We start from the raw sequence: 23146 nt of genomic DNA, 5'->3' as shown, positions 1-23146 counted from the left end.
CAGCGGCAGCCAGGGCTCGACAGTCCCCAGAAAGGCACCGTGTAACCTGAAGACATGACAGGTTCACTTGTTACAGATCCATCACCACCCAGTCACGTCATAGGCTCATAGGTTGGGGACTAAAGCTTTTAATACAGAGATTTGGGGGAGACATTTTGGATCCTACTGATAGAAAAATTCTCCACTGTGGCCTCTGTATTTACCCTTCCTTCTGGATTCTGCTCAGCACATGGTTTCCTGATTTAGAATTGAAGCATAGGATTAACAGGGTGTGCTCATTTGAATATGTGTGTACAAGAGTAGTTTTTTCATGTCTTAGTATTGGTTAAGTCCAGGGGTGGGACTTAGCATTCTTCAGTGTTGAGGGGAGAGGGAACAGGGCAACTGGGGAGTAAAAGTGAGAGACTGCTGGTCAACCACGCCTGTCACCAGTGTTGGCCACTCAGCTGTGGATCTGAAGGAATGAGATGCTAGTACTTACCAAGACACACATTCACGTGTATTGTCTCTAGTACATCTTACGATGGCCTTTGGGTTAAGTGATTTTAATCCCAGTTAGTAGATGGATAAACTGAGGCAGGAGGATTGAGTAATTTTGACCAGAGTCATACATGTAGAAAATGGAATCAATCATCAGTGCCCCATTGATAATACACGTTTATGTGACTCCAAAGCCCACAGTCTTCCTCTAATACATGCCCTAGTTTCTAATATCAATATATGAGCTATTTATTAAGCTCTCACTATTGTGCCGTTTCATCCTTACCCCAGCTTTATGTCCATTTGTCAGGTAAGTAAATTGAAGTAGGAAGTTGATTGGAGCAGAGACTAGAAAATTGGTCGTGGCTTTCGTTCTCAGTCCACTTTCTCTCGTAGAGCGTGGTTTTAGAAGTTTCTCCTAAATAGAGCTGTGCTCTCATCTCTCATTATCTCTGCGGTGAAAGTCAGAAGAGCAATGGAGAAAAAGGAGTTTTTAGGTGGTTAGGCTTTTTAGGTATGTAAAGGGGAGAAGTAGGTAAAGGGGAGAATGCTTTTCTCTGAGGAATTGCTTGAGACTGGAGGATGTACGTCTGCAGCCTGAGATCCAGCAGCGCCATTGAGATAAGACTTGCTGGTGACTGTCTCTACCTCCATGACTTGACTAAAGAGAGCAGAAAGGAGTCCTCTCCATAACCGGCTCGCCCCGCCCCCCGCCAGCCAGCATGTCAGCCATCCTGATCTTACTTCCTGTTCTTATGCCTGTCCTGCTGTGGTGGGGTCAGGTTTCCCTTGCTCTGTTGTGATCAGCCCCGTGCCTGACGCAGCAAGCAGGATGTGGTCCCCAGTGTCTACCATTTGCCTTTGGGACCAGGGTGAAGCATATCCCCGTGAAATAAGTGACCTTTGCAGTGCATGAAGCCAGCACCTCCCTCCCCCTCCACTCTCCAGTATCAAGAGTGAGCTTCATGATGTAAATCTTGGCTCTTACACAGCTTTGTTGCAGGAAGATTGTGTGAAGTGATGAGTCAAACCTCACTCACTGGATTTTAAGCCCCTTTTTATCCTTTGTTGTTCATTTAACAGAACTCCTTTATGATCAAGTAAAAGTAACAAGTGACGACAGCTGGCTTTGGTTCTGCGTTCTGATCTTTTCCTAGCTTTTGTGGCCTTGGGTGACTTATTTAACCTCTCCAGGCCTTAGTTTCCTCCTCAGGAGAATTAGTGAATGCTTGATAAATACCCTGCATGCAGCCTGGCTCAGAGCAGGTGTTCAGTATGGAAGCATCGCCGTGAATGTCACAAAATGCAAAGGTGATCCTGAGATGTGGAAGGCTGGGATGTGTTTTGTTCCTGTAGCAAATGGTATTTCCCTGTGGACTTCATCATGCTGTTCCTATGCAGACCAGGGCAACAGTGTAATAGTGTTTGCTATAAGGAAATATAGCTCTTTGTTCCCTTTGGCAGACAAAAGAAACTCATTATCATATGAAGTAGTGACTGTTGCTATTGAAATGGTTTATTTGTGTGTGTTTCTTTCTGTTTCTTTCCTAGGGATTTATTTGTGGCTTTTCAGTAGCAACAGGTGCAGCAGCCAGACTAGTGTCAGGATACGACAGCTATGGAAATATCTGTGGGCAGAGAAATGCAAAGCTGGAAGCAATACCAAACAGTGGCCTGGACCACACCCACCGGAAGTGAGTAGACTCTTGCATGATGAACAGTCTGGAAACTTGGAGGGAAGCACAGGAGGCATGCTTTTCTTTCTACCTTAAATATCTATGGGATATTTTATTAACTTTTTGTAAAAGGTTTTTTGTTGTTGTTGTTTGGATGGGGTATTTAATCACTTCTGCTTTCATTTAGCAAATATATTCTCCAGGAAACAAAATTAACTGCCTTGTTAAACGGGCCACCTTGAAGTTTTAGTGGATAAAGAAAGCCTTGATTGAAAGGGTCCCTCTTGTGATCTGTCTTCCCATGATAAGCCTTTAGGTTATGTTCTACCTCTTAACCCAGAAAGTAAGGTAATATTTTCCTCATTAAGGTTATACTTAATGGAAGACAGTCAGATGAAAATGGATATCAAAGCCTTAAAGTTACAAAGTAATACTTGGTGATGCATTATTTATAAGTATTTAAGCCTTTCCAGTCCATAAAAGCTACATCTTCTTTGACAGACTGTAAAATTTGCTATGGATTCTTACTGTTCATCTTTAGGATTTCCTGAAACGCCTGACTTTAATTGTCCTTTTTCTTCAAGAGCTATTATTTCTCTCTATTGTCAGAGAGGAAAATATATTTCATCCAGTAAGCACATTGTATGTATGATTACTATATGATTTTTTTTTCAGGCTGTGAGTATATATACCATCAAACAACTTTATGTTATTTCAAGTCAAACAAGGTCTTCAGAATTAATAAAATTAATCGCAAGATAACAAGGCTAATTAGTCTAATATACTTTATAGAAAAAGTCAGATCAAAACATTTTGAGTTCGTAGCAAGCATCTGCCATGAGAAGAATTTGTAACAACTTATTGTATGAATCTATTGGCTAACTCTTGGCCCCTCTGTATAAGGTGAATTTGATAATTTCACAAACTTGAAGAACTCTGAATAGCTATCCTTTCTTAAAGAAGGCTTCCTTCTAATGAGAAAGAGATCATACAGGTCAAATAAACAAAGCCTTAAGTAACAACAGTGAATATGTATGTGGCATCTCGTAGTTGACAAGCATTTACCACCCTAGGAAGCAGGAGGAACAAAGTCTTAGACAAGCTCAGGTACCTGCCTAGGCTGAGTAGCTGGGTGGTGGGTAGCAGAGGCTCCAGTGCAGTCTGTGAGCATCTTTCCTGAAGTGCACTGGCATCCTGCATCCCTTGAGAGGACTGGGAACTGAGTCTTAGCAGCTGAGAAAACAGATTCATTTGTACTTTTTTATAATTGCTCATGAAATTAATATACATTTTGGACCTTGGGTCAGTTTTTATACTGAGAGTACCTCTATCTTTTTTGTTGATTTTTTTATTTTGAAATATTTTGGATATGTAGAAGCATCTATTTGTTTAATATCTAAGACAGCACCCGTGTCATAAGATGTCCTTAAAATTCCCAGTGCTGTTAAAATGGACCAAGTTTATGATACTATCAACTGAGGGCACAGAAAGGAGAGGGTGCTCATGGCTCCCTCCGTGACATGCCAGTATGCCAGTGACCCTGAACATGTACTTACGCTAAGACACGAAGGTACCACTCTCCACATTTAACCCTGTGCTGTTCATCAGGCTTGGGCGGTGGCAGGGGTGGGGTGGGGTGGGGGAGTTGAGGGTTAGGCAGAATACAAACCTTCTGACTTTTTTTTATATACACTTTGGCCTCTGGAAATAGAAATTATATATTATTCTGAGAAGAGTAACTTTCTCTGAATATTTAGCAGAGTCAAAAACCATTCATCTTTAACTGTAGGGAAAATGGTTTTCCTCCAAGTAGTTCTTTCTTAACTCATATACACTTATTTAACATGTATTTTTGTGCCTTTTTTTTTAGACAGGGTCTCACTCTGTAGCCCTGGCTGGCCTGAAACTCTCTATGTAGACCAGGTTGGCCTTGAAATCACAGAGATTCTCCTGCCTTATCCTTCCCAATGCTGGGATTTGAAGGTGTGTGCCACCATACCTACTTACGTATTTTTAACCCCTACTTCATCTCCTCTGCATATTTTCAGTGTAATCTAGCCGAATATTTCTGTCTATAAATGGTAATGATTTTCATGGCTGGTAGGATTTTGGATATCCATTTTCAGGTAAGTCTGCATATTTGAACTTGTGACAAGCAGGTGGCATTCTTTGTCTGTATTAGCTTTATTCCACCCTCTTCCTGCCTCATGTCTCGGCCACCTTTGTCTGGAGTCATGCCGTTCCTTCCACAGTTAATGCAGTACTCCTCTACCTGTGGTGTATGCTGACACCTTGATTGCTTTCTCCTAACCTTTGTCTCAAGGCCTTACTTATCACAGTATCTGGTCCTTATTTGGCCATCATATCTGTTTGTTGAATAATGCAACAACAACAAATCCTCTAAAATCCTTTCATGAGTATTGCCTCTTCTGTTACGGAATTCTTTTTCTTTCCATTTTTCATGTAGCTAAATTCTACTCATCCTTCGTCTCTCTCAGCAGAAAGGTCACTTCCCAGAGAAGTTGCCATTGGCTTCACAAGTTCAACTGTGAGACTGACATTCTACCTACTGAATGAAAAATGCACCTATCACAATTTAAAATAACCATTTGAAAGCACACTCTCCTTGTGGCCTGTAATATAAATAATTACATGTGTTTTTGATGATTTGTTAAAGGAGTGTCTCTCCTAAATGCTTTGGAAGCAGTAAGGCCTGCTCTTTCCAGCGTTGAATCCTTAGAGCCCAGCCCTGTGTCAGGAATGAAGTAGGCAATCCATTCAACGCTTGCTGATTGAGTAAATGAATTCGCTCTAAGGAGTGAATTACCAAGTTTGAGGGTCTGAATATTTTAAGATTATTAATGCATATTGCTGAACGGCTTTCCATAAAGACTGTTGGCATTTATGTTCCCACCAACAGTGTCCGAGATTGCTCTATCTTTGCTAGTATTATTAGTTTTTATTCTTTACTAATTTGATAAATCACAGGATAGTGCTTTATAGTTTTAATTTGCATGTCTTTGGTTATTAATGTGAGTGAAGCCCCTCCCCCACTTGTTAGCCTCTCATGAAGACTATTGTGCTTAGCATATCTATTCTTGGTCTTCTTATCTGTAATCAGCTCCATCCTTTATGCTGTGATAGGATTAAGTTCTTGAAAATAGGGCTTTTATTTTGCCATTTTCCTCTTCAAGAGCCTTTGCCTTCCTGCTGTGGTCTATAGTATCAAAGATGAGCCCACTCAGCCCTTGACCTTGCAGGCCTTTTGAGATCTGGACCCATTTCACCTACCCAGTCCTCTCCCACTGTTCCTCAGTGTGGTGGTATTACTGTCTGTGGCATTTGATTGATTCCACTTTTGTGCTATTCCTTCTGCCTGTCTGCTTATCTGAACCTTTGAAACACTTCTACCAGGTCTCACAGCTGACCTTTTTATGAAGTGTTCCAAAATAACCCTGCCCTGTAGTAAGCATCCCTTTACTGTGATTGCCTGAACTTTCCTCTCATACTTGTTATTCTGTTGCCTTCAATTTCCTCTCTAATTATATTGTGTTTCTCATGTGTCTATTAATTATTGGTTGCTAGGTAACAATATTATTGTAAACTTAGTGGCTTAAAGCAAGACATATTTGTCATGTCAGTATCTATAGGTTCAGAAGTCTAGATGTAGATTGTGGGGGTGACAATTTCCTCCATCAGAACCAACAGAAAAGCGTTTAGACAATCTCCTAGAACAATGGAATTTACACCTCTATGTAGTATAGTTATGGAAGTAATGTCGTGAAAGAAAGTCAGCTAGCCATATGGAAATTACACCTGTATTTGCTGGAATTGTGGAAATGATGTATGTCATCTTTGCCATATTTTGCTGGTAAGGCACAGATTTCAGGTCTCACTCAAACTCAAGGAAATAAGAATTGCATAAGGACATGAACAAAAGAGTCAGGGATGAGGGAGGCCTCTCGGACTCTGTTTTGCACTGCCACACTCTGTCTTCCAGGAAGCAACGTGGGTTTTGTAGCCCTCAGTTCTGAGTACTCCTGGTCCTTGATGAGGGTTTATTTAATTGTAACTATCACAGAAGGAGGAAAGTAAAGGAGGGAGGGAGGGAGGAGAAGGGATCAGCTCTGTCTCATTTTAACTCAGTGTTTAAGATGCCAAGGTGGCTGTAAGAATGTTCTTACTAGTAAAAAAAGTCCTATTTGTTGACTCTTCTAAATTACAGTGTTTTTCTCCCTCCCAGTAGCACTTTGCACCTGATAGTGTATTTGTTGGAGTAACAATGTTGCACAGGGAACTGCAGGTCAGTGTTTATGCCGAACAGGAAAGCCTCAACTTCAGATAACATTAAATTCATTTCTGAGTTGACTGCTTGAGGAATGTAAGACTTTCCTGCATAGAAGCAAAATCAGATAAGGGTCTAAGTCTGGGTCACCTCAGATAAGCTCATTTGTTATAGAGTCAGAGAGTTCTAAAATATGGGAGGTCATTTATCTGATACCAGCCTGCCACATACTTGTGAATGGAGAGTGACTTACTTTGTAGCTGAGCTATGGTGATGATGCTACACACACCATGGGTTGGGCTTAGAGCCAGACTTTTGATTGTAGGGAGTGGGTGGTGAACTGATTGGCAGCTCCAAAAATAAATCTCTCTGCCATTCTAATTTGGCTGGTAATTTTTGGATCTATAATGTATAAGCACCCTTAGAATGTATGTGAAAGTTATTGCTATCGTTATTATAAAGAGAAGGGTTTATTAGTCTCAGAGGCTGCTCTATTGCTTAGCACTCTGGAGGTGGCCAAAAGGTCAATGTCATTGCATGATGGTGGGATGCATGCTGGGAACAGGAACATCTGAAAACAGGAGTGTTGTTGTGAAGGTGCCCCATATCATGCATGTCGGTGTGGGCAGAGCATAGATGCTTCTGCTTATGTTCAGATGCCTGAATTAGTTCAGGGTAATGTGCTGAGACAAGGGGTCTCCGTTGGCCTCTGAGAGGAGGCTGAAGGTAGTGGGGAGAGCTTGGCGTTTCCACAGCCACTTCCTGGGTGCCCAGAGAAGAGGGTATGACAAGGGGGCAGTGGCTCTTAGTGTAGGGGAGGGCATGTTCTGAGTTGTTCTGATTGAGGTATTACGTCATGAGAACTTTGCCCTCCTTCCTGCACACAATCTTGCTCAGTGTCAACTTTCTTTGTTATGCTAAGAAATTTCTCCAGTGTATCTTACTTACCAGTATCGATTTCTTTTATTGGTTCTAAAGATGTATTTTCCCATAAATCTAGTTTTCTTCATCTCTCGGTATTTTCACTGAAGAAGCTATTTAAAAGTCCCAGTTACGTGCCCTAAAATGCCTCTCAGATTTGAGGTATCTGTGTTAATAGGGTGCAAGGAATTAGAGGTCTAAGGAAGAGGATAGTGTCTGTGCGTGAGTAGTCCATGGGGAACATCTTATTTGGTGTCTTCTTTGAATTTTTTGCATAATCTTCAAGGAAATGGAGTGAAAACAACCAGAATGTGGTGAATTTATCTTCTCTTAATTGTGCTTATTCTCACTGTAAACTAGCAGCTTGCCACATCTGTGCTCGCAGGGACCTCAAGATCATTGAGTCCCTTTATTATATAGAACCTGACATCTAAGAAACATGAGTGACTTGATGGAGACATGTGAAATTACTCCTCTGTATTCCCATGGAAATGATCTGTAAACACACACTTGAAAATACCAAAATCAGTTGCTGCTTACATTCCTCATAAATGGCAGAGTATTTTGCTTGTAACCTATGCATGTCCTTCTGTATACTTAACCATCTCTAAATTATTTATAATACCTAATACTGAGTAAAGAGCTGTTACACTGTATTGTTTAGAGAATATTAAGAAAAATAATTCTGGCCGGGTAGTGGTGGCCCACACCTTGAATCCCAGCACTTGGGAGGCAGAGCCAGGCAGATCTCTGTGAGTTTGAGGCCAACCTGGTCTTCAGAGCGAGATCCAGGACAGGCACCAAAACTATACTGAGAAACCCTGTCTTGAAAAAAACAAAAAACAAAAAAAAAAAAAAAAAAAAAGAAAGAAAGGAAAAGAAAAGTAATTCTGAATATGACAGGTGCATTTTTTCCCTCTAATTTTTTTTTTTTTTTGGTCTGTGTTTGGTTAAGCAGACTCTGATAGCAGGCTAGTACTCTGCTCCCCCTCCAGCTAGTACTCCCCCCCCCCTTCTGCATGCTCTTCCTCCTGTGAGCCGTACAGTGATTCTGGGCTTGTACCTTTTTCATCCTGGAGAGTCCTCTCAACATTTAAACTGAAAACAGCTGTTGGGGGACATGGAGAGAAGCAGCTTATGTGAAATCATAACCACAGAGTCCTTGAAAGAGACCAAATCTATAAGGTTTTAAATAATTTGAGAGCAATTGCAAGTTTCTTTTTCTGTTAGTAGAAGAATGTGAACTGTGTTGATGAACTCCATTGTTCTCATAGTTAGATTTTTGTTTTACTGTTCATATGTTTTTATCATAGTGGTAGAAGCATACCTACCATGTAGCTCTTAAGTAGGATAATTGTTTCATGAGTACTGCTTTTATTTTGTAGAAATGTTGAGGGTTTTTTTAGGACGTTCATGGCCACTGGTTGTCCTTAGTGGTTAGCCGTTCCATTTCATCCACCCCACATTCCTCCTCAGCGTATGAGCTTGTATAAGGCAGATACAGGGAGTTAGTAGTGACACTGTATGACTGTGTAGAGTGTGTTCACCCTTTAAATGATTGCCAAGCTCTCTGGGCTCGTACCATGTCACACAGCCTTCTGCTTTCCAGACGTTTTTCTTTAGTAAATCAATGTTTTGGTTGTTGCTGGGTTTTTTGTTTGTTTGTTTGTTTGCTTGTTTTTTTTTAAATCTCATATCTCTTTTTGAGACCAAGTCTTGCTCTGTAGGCCAGCTGACCTCAAACAGTGCTTCTGTCTCAGCCCCTCGATTGCTGGGATTCTAGTTGTATGCTGTTTTGCCGGTGTAACTTAACATCTCTCTGGGAAATATTAAAAAGGGTTTTCAAATATTGTTAACTGAAAATCCTTGGCCCTGTGTGAAAAAGAAAGAAGTACAGGTAAAGTTTGCTAAAATGCTTGCTTTGAGGTTCCTATGGGCTAAACAACAGCTCTTCATGCTCTGGCCAGACTTATCTTCTTACTGCTGTGTGCTCAAGGGTTATCATTCACCTTTCTTGAAAATTCTGGCAGGGTGGTTATGGCATATGCCTTTAATCCCAGGACTTGGGAGGCAGAGGCAGGTGGATCTCTGTGAGTTCCAGACCAGCCTGGTCTACATAGTGAGTTCCAGGTCAGCCACAGCTATGTAGAGAGACCCAAATAGTATAATTTTTTCCTTTGGGATTGGAGAAATGGCTCAGGAGTTAAGCACACAGACTGCTATCCCAGAGGTCCTGAGTTCAATTCCCAGCACCCACATGGCAGCTTACAACCATTTATACCTGTAGTCCCATGGGATCCAGTGCCATCTTCTGTACACACAGACAAAACATCTGTATACGTAAAATACATAAAAAATCATTAGCAAAAAATAAAAAAAAATTCTAGTGATTTTATTTGGCCCTTATCATACATTCACTGAAAATCAGTTGTGTGTTATAGGCCACTTCTAGTGACATTAAAATAGAAAGTAGCCTAAATGGCTGAACAAGAGGAGAGTTGACTTAAATTCAGTTTTCACCGCTGCACTCCTCTCCTTGGTCATTTTCTTACCTCATGGAAGATATAATCAGGTAAAAAAAAAAGGTAGACCTTCATAAACATCACACAGTCACCAATATTGGAGGAAGTGTTACCAGAGAGAAGTTTTAGGGCTCAGGAGCTTGCAATGGGAGAACAGGTCTACGACCCAGTAGACCCAGTAAGTGACATTGTAGTTAGCATATCTATTGACATGGATGCCTGTGTTCGTTATTAAGGGGAAAATAAGTTATGGAACGATATGTAGAGGCTAATTTTATTAATATATGACAAATGTGGAAATCAGTTGTCGAATGACATGGAAATATTGATGCTGTTGTTGACCAGTGGATAGGTTTTATTCTCTCTGAGTTATTTTTTACACATGATATGTATTACATGCATTAAATTAAAAAATAGAGACATTCATAGTCCTTGTCCTTGAAGAGCTCGTCTTGTATCGAGGAAGACGAATACAGGGGTAAACAATGGTAGCAGCACCATCCTTTGACACCTTGTGACTCTGCTGTCCTGGCAGAGAGAGGAAAGTAGGGCAGTTGGATAGAAGGACGGGAAGTGCCATTGTGTTAGTTTATTTATTGCTATTGCGACTCATTGCTCCAACCTAATGATTGAAAACAATGGGGTTCTATGAACCGGAAGTCTGGGCCTTAGCTGGTTCTCGATCCCGGGTTTTCCTAAGGCTGGAATCAAAGCTGTGGCGGAGCTACGGTGCCTTCTTGTCAATCTGGGCAGTGAGTCACCTTCCCACCATATTTTAGTGCCAGTTCCATGTGGCTTTAGGACTGAGGTCCTGTTTCCTTGCTTACTATGCAAGGAGTCGTTTTCAGTGCCTAGCTTCAACCGAAGTATCCTATCCCTGTAGGTGTGGCGCATGAGGCCCTTCCTCCAGTGACACTGGGTGAAGGTCTTCCAGTTATGAGTCTTCCCTCGGGGCCACTTCTTAGTTCTAAGAGCCTCAACCAGCAATGGAGGGCTTAGGAATTAGGTAGGTTTAGTCAGATGTGGAGCCCCAGTTTGGTAGGTGGGGTTCTTGCAGGCCGGGCTAATGCAGGGTGAAGACTTGAAGCAGCTAAAACATGAGATATAGTCAGTCCCTTGAAGCAGCTAAAACATGAGATGTAGTCCCTTGATTCATCGTCCTGCAGCTTGAGTTTTACGGGGTACTTCAGAGCAGCCAGCTGTTCACCTGCTTGTTCCCACAGTTTAAGTAGGTGGATATGTTGTTCTCAGTCTGTGGTATGTACTCAGCCATGAGCATTTTTGCTTTGCTTGGAAAGAAATCGCCAAGCCCAGTCTCCCATCAGATACTTTTAGATGCCAACATTAGCTTGCTGCCTCTTCTGGTTTAGCATGAAATGAGAAAGAATACCCGAGATAGAGACCTCAAATGAAATGAGGAAGAATACCCCAGATAGAGACCTCAAATGAACCTGCACTTGTAGACTTCGTATCCCACAAGCATCATCAGCATTTGGAAATGGTAACACTTATGATCAAATTGAAACTTGCTGTATCGTTTATGCAATTTCCCCAAACTTGTTTTCCCTCATAGAAAACATTAGAAGTTGTAAAATCTAAATTTTCAAACAGCAAGTTTATGGAGGCATAGTTGGAAAATAATTTTTGTTATATTTTGTGATCTCATTACTTTCTAGCTTTAATTTAAATTTTTTAAAAAAGTAATTTCTACTGGTATTCTGCCCATAGCATAATACTTGCTGTGGCTAATACTGCTAGTAGTCTGCAAAGGACATCAGTTGTGTACTTCATCTTCAGGGAATGCAGGAGATGCAAGCCGAATGGTTTACAGATTCTAAATAGGGAAGTGGAAAGCTACTTAACAGAATGAGATCACATGAATGTAGCTCAGCAAGGCAGGGTGACTGGTTTCCTTTAGTGCAGGCCTAGTGTACACACTTGCCAGATCTGAGTTAGGCAGCTGGTGCATATGCTTGGTCCAAAGTCTTTCTGTTTGAGTTGGTTCCATGTTAACCTGGCACCATAAAGATTTTTAAAAGGCTTTTTGAGACCTTTGTAACATACTTGGGAGAATTATTAACCACTTCAACAGGAGTTTCATAGACGTTGTTTTGCCACTGCCCATGGGTGTGAGTGTATCTGGGTCTTGAGTTGAGGGCACCTGGGGTACTAAAAGGCATGAAGTTTTCAAATGGCCACCTTTACTTCTGATGCCAGTTGTAGATTCAGAGCTCAGTAATGACTCTTGGGCTCAGGTATTTGCCAGAAGAACTCAAAAAAGTCACTGAAAGCTTTTACAGCCATGCATCCAGTGTATTCCTCATAAAGGATATGGGTTGGCCAACAAAAGGAGTGTGTTGTTTTTATCTGGGGAAAGAGGGAAGCAAGGTGGAGTTGAGCACATCATAGCAGTGATGTGTAAAATACAGAGTGTGGTCGACTAGGAAGCTCTTTGAACCCTGGCACATTTCATTGTGTCTTTGTTGTATAGGTGACTTAGTCGTTAGCTCTCTGCCTCACAAGTCAAATGGATACTATGTGATCCCAAACTCCTTGTCTACATGGTGATATTGGTCTTTCTAGAAAAATCAGTCCCTAAACTATTCCTACAGTATCGTCCCTCATTGTAAATCATGTTGTAAGACTGCGTGCCATGACCCAAGGCCCAGTTAAACAAAGACACTCCTCTTAGATGTAGAGAGAAACTCCCAGGAACCAAGAGCAAAGTTCAGCTCTCCCTCTGAATAAAGTTAAATTCTTACCTGCGTACTGGTGGTCTAGATTGAGTTGGATTTTGCAAAGGGCACTTTCAAGAAGGAATTTTAAATATTTTATATTATGGTTTTATTGAGGTATAATTTACATATAAAATAATACACGCATTTAGAATTTTGGTGAAGGTGTACAATTAAGCATTGTCCACAGTGATCCACACCTCTTGATGCTAGAAAATAGCCTTGTTGCCCCTTTATCGTCAGCCCTTGCCCCATCCTGGGGAACCCAGGCAGCCACTGACCTGCTTTTGGTCAGTGCCGTTTTCTTTTTTCGTAGGATTCTTAGACATAGAAACATGCCATATATAGTGTTTTGTCTGCATCTTCTATTTTTTCTTTGTTAGGTTTTTGAAATACATGCACCACCATACCTGGATTGTTTTTTGCCTTTTTTCTTTAAACATAGCATAAAAATGTTATTAATATAATATTCATTCATATTTTATAAATATACCAGTAGTTTAATTCTTTTTTAAATTGCTGAGTTATATTTTATCGTGCGAATGTATTATATTTTACTTATTCAGTGTTTTTATTGTTGTTGTTATGTTTTGTTTTGTTTTGTTTTTTTAATTAAAAAATACTCCCTTACCATCATGAGTGACACTAGTTTGGAAACATGTGGACATGATTTTGTAAGAACATATATTTCAGCATGCTTGGGTGGATGCTAGGATTTGGATGTTCTCACACTTTTTCAAAGTGGTTACACCGTTTGCATCTGTGTTAGGAAAAGTGGGAGGGTTCTAACTATTCTGTCTCCTCGTGGCTTTTTGTATTGTCTATTTTTAGCTATTTTAGTGGGTGTACAATGGTGCCTCATTGTCTTATGGTTGTAATTCACATGTCACTTTTCAGTCTTTTTACTTGTTCTTAATCCCATATTCCCAATGACCAGCAACACTGAATATCTTTTAAAGTCATGATGGGCTGTTCACCTGTCTTTTGTGAGGTACTTATACCTTTCACATTTTTTTTTTTTAATGAGCATTGGTGTTTTGCCTGAATGTATGTCCTTGTGAGGGTGTCCCCTGAAACTGAGGTTATAGACAGCTATGAGCTGCCATGTGGGTGCTGGGAATTGAACCCAGGTCCTGGAAGAGCAGCCAATGCTCTTAACCACTGAGCCATCTCTTCAGCCTCCCTTTCACATTTTTAAAAGCTATTTGGTTTTTATAGAAGACTTTCAAGAATGACATAATCTCAATCCAAGTCTTTTATGATCTGGATAGACTTTTGTTGTGTATATGTTTTGGTGATATTTTCTGTAGTCTATGTTTTATCCTTTTGTTTTTGTGGGGAAAATGTGTGTGTGTGTGTGTGTGTGTGTGTGTGTGTGCGTGTGCGTGTGCGTGTGCGTGTGCGTGTGCGTGTGTGTGTGTGTGTTTAGGCTAGTGGTCAGTCTTAGGTGGTGTTTCTCATGATCCTCCAGCTTCTTTTTTTTTTTTTTAGATATGGTCTAGGACCATTAAACTAGGGTAGCCCGTGAATGCCAGAGCTCCTGCTGTCTCTGCCCAGTGTTGGGATTACGAGTGTCTTACCACACTGAGCTGTTCACATGGTTCTGGGGTTGATCTCAGACCCTCAGACTTGTGTGGCAAGCACTTACCATTGAGCCATCTTTCCAGCTCTCCTAATGATATCTTGAGGAGAAAAAGTTTCAGTTTTGATGATCTTTTCATGGTCTGTGCTATTTCCTGTTCTAAGAATTTATTACTTTACCCCAAAGTCACAAAGATTTTTTCTATGCTTTATTTAAGGGCTTTAAATTTAGTTCTTATTTTCTCTCTGTCTCTCTCTGTCTCTGTCTCTGTCTCTGTCTGTCTCTGTCTCTGTCTCTCTGTCTCTCTCTCTGTCTCTCTCTCTCTCTCTCTCTCTCTCTCTCTCTCTCTCTCTCTGTGTGTTTGTTTGTGTTGGTTTTTTGAGACAGGGTTTCTTTGTGTAGCCTTGGCTGTCCTGGAACTGGCTCTGTAGACCAGGGTGGCCTTGAACTCATAGAGATCTGCCTGCTTCTGCTGGGATTAAAGGTATGCACCACCACTGCCCGGCTTTGTGTTTTTAAACAATTTAGATGGTGTGAAGAAATAGTCGAAATTGATCCCCTGCCCTAAAGAAAGATGTGAGTGTTCCAGCAGCATTCATCAAAAAGACTTACCTTTCCCATTGAATTACCTTGGCACCTTTTGTTGACAATTCATTTTAAGTTATAAAAGGAGTGTAGTAGGGGCAGCTACCAAGGTTATGTAGAGATAGAAATAATTTACCTCAAACAAACAAGGATGCTGTCTTTGCATACCATTGTTCTAAATAACTAGTTATAGCAAATCGTATAAAAGATAAATGGAATATGTGTATGCCATGAGAGAGAAAAATAATACTGTTTGCCAGTGGCAACATGGGCTGTTGAAGAGCTGCAACACAACATGCCATAAACGAGATGCTTAAATTGCAGGTTATAAAACATATGCCTAAATGAATTCAGTCATTTATTTCATTATTATTCTGAACATATAATACTTTTTTTTTAGTCTATCTTTCTATACCTGAACATACACGTGCATATTTATAAATTGCCAAGTGCAGAGAATTATAATATTTTAATAGAAGGAAAGCAGAACAATAATAAAAATAAAATCTCCTAGTGGGTAGTCTCAATGCAATAAATACAACAATACAACCAGTGTTAATTTATAGACTTAATACAGTACCAGTTAAGACCCCAACGGGATAGTGAATTAATCCTGGTTGGTATAAATCATAAAATAAAAAGCAGATAAAATTTTTCTCGAGTGGTGAATGCTTTTAAAAATTATTCTTGTTTGCAAAATAATTTCAGAGGATTAAAAGGAGCATGTATATTGTAAGACAGTGGACTGGTACATGAGAGGGAGAGTTGGAGCCACATAGTGGATTTGTCGAAGAGGTAGACCAGATGTCTAGGCTAAGTGTAGTTACTGAAGTTGAATACCAAATGAGCTATGAACTTTCTGGCTTCGGAAACAGAAAGAGAAACTTGTGGGCTTCATCAGAAGTTAGAAACCCAAAAGCCATCAGGCAAACACTATAAGTGACCTAAATAGACTGGGTGAAAAACCATAGGAGATACTGGGTACTTTGAATGCCACACACTGGGATTTTTTGTGTGATTCTAGCTGAGATACAGAATGTAGGTAGAAGAGACTTTGATATTAGAGTTGTTTTCTTTTCATGTGTATGTGTGGTGTGTATCTGTATATACATGTTCTTGTGGGCGCGCGCATGCGTGTGTGTGTGTGTGTACACATGTATGTACATGGAGGTCCAAGGTTGGTGTTGGGAATCTTCTTCCATCTTGTTCTTTGAGACAGGTTCTCAGTCGAACCCAGACTCACCTATATAGTGAGTCATTAGTCAGCTTACTCTGGGAATTCCCTGTTTCTGCTTTCCAGTGGTGGAATTACAGGCAGCCCAGCATGCCTGCCAGGACATGGGTTCTGGGGATCTGAGCACTGAACTTGGTCCTCTTGCCTCTACAGCAAGGCTTTAACTGCCCAGTCATCTCCCCAGCCCAGTTTTCAAGTGAGACCAGATACCCATTGACAGGTTAAAGAAGAGTGAGGGGAGCACATAAGGCTTGCCAATCTTCTGATTTTTATCTTATACTTTTAGATTCATCTTATTTTATGAATGTAAATGTTTTTGCTTACTTGTGTGACTGTGTAACACATGTGAGCCCGGTACCCACAGAAGTCAGAAGGTGTCAGATCTCCTGGAATGGAGTTACGAATGATTGTGAGCTGCCATGGGGATGCTGTCAACTAAACCCAGGTCTTCAGCAAGAACTAGTGTTCTTAACCTCTGAGCCATCTCTCCAGCTCTGATTTTTAAATGTTGGCACTGAAAGGCTGGGGGTGTGACTCAGTAGTAGAACACTCCCTAGCAGGTCCAAGGCCCTAAGTTCATCTCCACCCTGCAAAACAATAAACTGTTGGAAATTGATGTGCTGGCCAGACAAGACATGGGACTGAGGATTTCTATTAAGATTATGAAGCTATATTTGCCATTGTTATATTCTTTCTAGGGAAGCAAAGGGAGGCGGTTTGATGTTCTAGACTTAAGTCATGTTCCAAGGTATATTATAAGAACTGTCTAAATGTAGGTACATATAGTCATGGAAACAGAATAGAAATCATATATTAGAGCTCAACAAGTAGAACTTGTGAAAGCAACTATCATTTAACAAAAAAATAAATAAAAATACTGAGTTGGCTAGTAATATAAAGGATGCGACATTTAGACCTATTTTAATGTCGTATCATACAAACTAAATTCCAGATGAATTAAATATTTTGAAGTGAATAGTGTACATTATTGAAGAGGGGATAATTTGTACATTGTTGAAGCAATAAAGAAATTGAATAATATCAAGGTTGTCATGTTTGATTAAAATTTTGAAACAGCATTTTCAGTTTTTATATGGTGAGTTGAATTGTTCAGGCAGTTGAGGATATCTTTCAGGGTAGATCATTGGAGAAGCAATTAAAGAGTTTGCACTGTAGGAAATAGCAACAGTAATATTTGGCCCAGAGAGCTTTGTTGGTAGTATGGACATGCAGTGGTGTTTTGGCTAAATAAATGTGGTGGGGACATAGGAGCCTTAGCACAGTACCTGGAATTGTGTTAATTGCCATTGGAGATCTTCATTATCATCATCCTCTTTCAAAAGACGTTGGAAGTTGTCACTGCTTCTGTTTTTAATCAAAGGGAAGGCATGGCTGTTTTAGGCCATGCTCCATGTGTGTTGCTTACAAAGCTCATTACCATAGCCTGCCCTGTTGATTCTCACCCTAGCCCTGGGAAGCATTTCCATTTTTCCTCAGGCTTTCAGGATTTACTCTCCCATAGTTCCAGAGTCACAGTTTGATCTTTTCATCGCCTGTAATTACTCTACCTATAAAATCAACCCAACCTAGTTGAGAACCCCTTTTTCTGGCCGCAAGCTCATCTTTCCAGTGTGCATGTATTTTGTTTTGTTTTATCACTCCATCCATTCTTCAGCTCTAGAATTGTTTGTCTCTAATCTTCTGCCCTTGTGTTGTCTCCTGACTGATCTTTTGACCTCTTTCACCCTTATTATTTAACTCTTTTCTTGTAATTTTTTTTCATAGTGTTGTAACAGGATTTAGTACCTGAGTCTGCCTCATCATTCTGTCTTTGGTACAAATGGATAGAAATCTGTGATGAGCGAGAGAGTCAAGGGGACATTTCTCCAAAAGAACTGAAAGACAATATACAGAAATAGGCTTGTGAAAGACATTGAACACCATTAGCTACTAATGAAATACAAAGCAGAACGGAGAGTTATTCCTTTCTCATCCATTACAAGAATGATAATTTAAAATCATTCTCTTGTATGGATACACCACAGTTTGGCTATTCATGCATCAGCTGATACATGTTTTTAAATGTGGACAAGGGTTTGGAGAAATTGGAGACTCATATTTTGCAATAGGAGTTTAAAATGAACAGCTGCCTTGGTAAACACTGACCATTGCTCAAAATGCCAAACACGGTTACCATATGACCTAGGAAGTCTACTTCTCGAAACCTGCCTAGAAGAAATGCAAACACATGTATGCACAGAGACATCCATATGAATGTTGACAGCAGTATGAGTGATAATAGCTTCCAAAGGGGAAAAAACTGACACAAATTTGCATCAAGTGATGGATGAATAACAAAATTGTGTTATATTTGTACAGTGGAATATTATTGGCCATAATAGGAGTAAAGATTAAAACATACACTGTAGCATGCTGAACTTTGAACTTATGCTAAGTAGGGGTAGGAAATACAGAGAATTGAGCTAATAGATAGTGGGAGTTCTTTAGGGATGAAAATATTTCAGAATTAGATTTTTGTGATAAACAATTCAATAATACATACTTAAAAACATTGAACTAGCTGGACACAGTGGTACGTGTAGTAGCTTTTAGGCCTCCCTTTAGTCATAGGCCCTGGACCTCCTATAGTCACAGTCCCTGGTCCCACCTAAAGTCACAACACTGAGAAAGCTTAGGTAATAAAGAGGATCCTTGAGCCAAGGAATTTGAGACCAGCCAGAGCAACTTAGTGAGACCCTGTCTTAAAGGGAAGTGGAATACACTTTAAAAAAGTGAACTTTATGACGTTACCATAAGAAAAATAAAAGAAAATAAAAATAAAATCTTGTACCATTGCCTCATTTTTTTTTTTAAATTTTTTTTTTTTTTGTTTTTGTTTTTTTTCGAGACAGGGTTTCCCTGTGTAGCTTTGTGCCCATTGCCTCATTTTTTGATGTGATTTCTTGAAAAGTTGAATTTGAGACTATTTCTTCTGACTGGTATTGGCAGTGAACTTGGCTTTTGTAGTGTTCTAGTTACCTTTGCTAAGTAGTAAACTCATTTTCTGGTAGCTTTCATGAAAAATTTTTATAAAGTGTTTTATTTATTTTCTTATCTCAGTTTTGCACAAGATAGAATCAGTGACTCTCTGATTTATTCTAATGTTTATTTCCCCTTCCTTTTTAAAAGATTTTCTTAGATTTATTTGTGTGTGTGTGTGTGTGTGTGTGTGTGTGTGTGTGTGTGTGTGTGTATGTGTGTGTGTGTGTGTGTGTGTGTGTGTGTGGCCTGCATAGCCGGTGGAGGTCAGAAGAGGTCATTAGCTCCCTTGGAACTGGAGTTAAGGATGTTTGTGAATCACCATGTGGGTACTGAGAACTGAACCCGGGTTCTCAGAAGCTCATAAGGGCTGCACCATCTCTCCAGCAAATTTTCTCCCTCTCTGGTACCCGTGTAAGGAGGAGGCAGACACTCCTAGCTACACAGGAGGATTGACCTTTGCTTCTGGCTTATCGATTTGCATGTTTTTGTTTGTAATGTAAATATACCGAGGACATCAAACTGGGCTTTCTAAAGGTGGGCATGGTGTTTATCCCTCTGTGCTCTGTGTCTTCCTGCATACCCCCTTTGTCTGTGTGTTTGGAGACTGTCTTGCTGTGTTACTCAAACTGTTCTCAGGCTTAGTCTCCGTACTCCACCCTCATGAGTACTGGGATTATTGGCTTTGGCCACAGTGCCCAGCACTCAACGTTTGTTTGTTTGTTTGTTTTTGGAACAGGTTTACAAACCTTAATGGCCCAAACATCCTGGTCAGCACGGATGCTCTTCTCTTCTCCTCCTCATCACGCCATCACATTTCCTTTCTCGTTCCTGAGTACTTTTGAAATTCTCACCCTGGTCAAAGGCATCATTTCCTGGTACACATCCTATAGCCTCCCTCCCCCCTGTCTAACTCACCCATTGTTCATTTTCCCCATGACAGCCAGGGAGCTCCCAGTCGCTCCCCAGCTTTAGGATGAACTCCGAACTGTCCCGCCTCTCGGATATCTTTAAGGCCCACGGTCCAGCTGCCGTGTCCCTGCTTAGCCTCTGCATCTTCCTTTGCAATCCACATCAGCCATGCTGACCTGTTCCACGCTCTTCCCTCTGGGGCTGGACCTCTGCTCCCACCTCCTTCCCTCCACGCCCGGCTGCCTCTTACTCATTCTTGGTTCCTGTACTTCTCTCTTCTCTAGATACCTCCTGGCTCCTCTCAAGAGACCCATCTGATCCAGCCATGTGGCTTGCAACTCTTTTAGTCCTCTGTACCATGAAATCTGGTCAGGGAAACTTTGTAAATCTCTCTTGTGGTTGTTTTGGTTTGGTGTCTGAGATAGGATCTTGCTGCATAGCCCTGGCTGGCTTTGAATTCTGTAGGAAGCCTAGGCTGGCCTTGAACTTGAAACCTTCTGCCTCAGCCTCCCAATGACTGGGATTAGAGGCCTGAGTCACATGCCTGCCTGGCTGGTATTGGCATGTTTGTAATTATATCTCTTGACCCTGTCATCTGGCAGAGGAGGTGTTTAAAATTTTTATGTTGAATATCTGAGAGTGTTTCAGCCTCAAACATCTTCCCTACTTCCTTTCCACCTCATTTCTACCTGGCAAAATTCACACAATTACCATCTATTTAGTGATTCAATAAATGATTGTGGCATTCCTTCCTCATTCCAGGCATTATTTAAGCACTGAGGATATAGAAATGGATTAGATAGTCAACCAGTTTTGCTCCCCTAGAGTTGATTTCTAGTGGTAGAGACAGATAATAAAACAGATAAATGACTTAAATATACAAGTCATGAATGGAAGGGTTGAGGAGCAAATAATTTTTTTTTTTTAGTTTTATAATTTAATTTTACATATCAGCCATGGATTCCTCTGTCCTCCCTCCTCCCCCCCCCCAGCCCATCCCCCATTCCCATCTCCTCCAGGGCAAGGACTCCCCTGGGGATTCAGCTTAGCCTGGTAGATTCAGTCCAGGCAGGTCCATTCCCCTCCTCCTTTCACCCAGGCTGCCCCTGCATAAGCCCCAGGTTCCAAACAGCCAGCTCATTCACTAAGGACAGGTCCAGGTACCTGGAGGCCTCCCAAACAGTTCAAGCTAATCAACTGTCTCACTTATCCAGAGGGCCTGATCCAGTTGGGGGCTCCTCAGCTATTGGGTTTTTTGTTGTTGTTGTTGTTGTTGTTGTTTTTTTGGTGTGTGTATGGGGGCAGGGTCTCACAACCTAGTTCAGGTTGACCTCAGATTAGCACTTTCCTGCCTCCACCCTTTTGTCCCTGATGCTGGCACTAATCCATTTATGACAGCAGTGCATGATCATTGGTCACCACTTAAAGCTCCATCTTCCTAATGCTGTCACAGTGACAGATTTCACTTGGTGTTTGATTGGTATTTGATTGTTGGTTTTGTTTTTTGGTGTTTTTTGCCTGAGGGGGATCGGACCTTCACATACACACTAAGCAAGTGCTATACCATGGAGCTACATCTGCACCTTTGGACATGGAATTCTGAGGGACAGATACTCCAAGTATAGCAATATAAGTGCTTATGGGGAGGAGGGGGACTGTTGCAAACATTGTACAACCTCCTGGGTCACTGTCTACAGTTCATCACTGTTCTCCACGTGTCTCTCTTAACTGCTTTGTTCCAGAATGCGGGGGCCAAACATGTTTTAGTTACGTGTGTGTTGTAGTTAGCTGGGTTAGCTTAGTTTGGATGTGCTGCTCCCATAGTTCTGTGGGCTATGTAAGATGGCCCTCCTTGGGGCACTTGGTACCCAGCCTGGTGAGATGCCTAGACTTGTCTTGCTGCAGTCCTTCCTTCTTCCACATAGGAAACAAGAGGTCTCTCTGGGCAGAACTCTACCGTGGGTGGAGTAGAGATCTTCAGGCCCTCTGCAGCCTATATTTAGCCCTAGCAGGAGGCTTGCGTTGCTGTTGTGTTTTTCCTTTTGGTGATTCAGTAAGGGCAATACAGTCTGCAGAAAGGGGCTATAAATTATCAGTTGATTCCAGGTAATAATTGGACAAATGATCAGACTCCATTTTTATTCCCCTCTGGGGATGACATGTGTCAGGAATCACTAAAGCAGAAGGCATCCGAGGGGCTTCTCTGCCAGCTTCCCAGCTTTAGCGTGGCAATGCTTGATTAGAGAGGAGAGACGCCAAATTCGGCAGGAGGCGGCCAGCAGACCTGGTATCTGCTTGCCACCTCTTGCTCCAAAAAGCCTTGCTGCGGAGTTGCCATGGCAGCAGGAGGCAATTTAATGGCAAGGGCTCATCTCTAGAACCGCACCGCTGTGCCCCAGCCTTTCCCTCTGGCCTTCAACTTGATCGCGGGTTACACCAGGGCCTTACTGTGAGGTGGCCATGTGATTACACATTGCCTTATGGAGCAGAGTGTAAGATCTCCTGTATTCTGAGGACAGCCGTCTTTTGTCCCCGCTTCTCCTTGGCACATACCTCTTTGATGTTACACCCTGTAGTCAGCCCTATCCGATTATTTGCAGTTCCTTAAATATGCTCTTTCATGCTTCTGCACTTTTAGGCATGCGGTTTCCTCTGCCTGGAGTGCTCCTTTCCCCATCTGTCTGGAAAATTCCTACTCAGTTTCAAAACGCGGCTTAGATTCCTCCGCCCCTCCCTAATGTTTTCTCCCTCCCGCTTCCCTCCATGCAGAACTATAATACAGTTTCTGCTGCCATTTCAACCTCACACACATCATGTGGTTTTGAAATGACTAGTTGTATTTCTGTCTCTTTTTTTCCTGCAGTCTGTAAGTTATTTGCATTCAAAATTTGTGCTTTGTGGGTTTTGTATTGAAAAGTCTTTTCCTGGGAGTAAATACTTAGCAATGTTTGCGGAATAATGGGATGCTCTTCTGTGAATGAAGTCCCGTTTAGTGCTTATCATTTGAGTGCTGTTCCTCACAAGATAAACTACCGAATCTTGAGTGGGTGGGGTTCCTTCTGCTACAGACCTGATCTAACCAGCCAGTCATCATTGGTCTGTCACTGACTGTCCCTATCATCTCTCTCCCATTGGGATTGAAAGAATAACACTTGTGGGTCAGACTTTAAGTCCA

The 23146-nt window shown here is 41.3% G+C and overlaps 1 protein-coding gene across 3 annotated transcripts in view; it reads left to right on the top strand.

Moving 5' to 3' along the window:
- Positions 1-23146, top strand: part of Slc44a1 (solute carrier family 44 member 1) — a 182504-nt gene that overhangs the window by 51907 nt on the left and 107451 nt on the right. For all 3 annotated transcript variants that reach the window (XM_052718900.1, XM_052718899.1, XM_052718898.1), the window contains exon 3: positions 2032-2174. In XM_052718900.1, the coding sequence (XP_052574860.1) occupies positions 2032-2174 (143 nt within the window). The remainder of the gene's footprint in view (positions 1-2031; positions 2175-23146) is intronic.

This window comes from Peromyscus californicus, unplaced genomic scaffold, assembly GCF_007827085.1.
Source record: "Peromyscus californicus insignis strain IS unplaced genomic scaffold, ASM782708v3 Scaffold_5__1_contigs__length_169319896, whole genome shotgun sequence".
NCBI lineage: Eukaryota > Metazoa > Chordata > Mammalia > Rodentia > Cricetidae > Peromyscus > Peromyscus californicus.
Note: the sequence above shows the minus strand (reverse complement) of the source record. Positions and strands in the feature narration are given on the sequence as shown.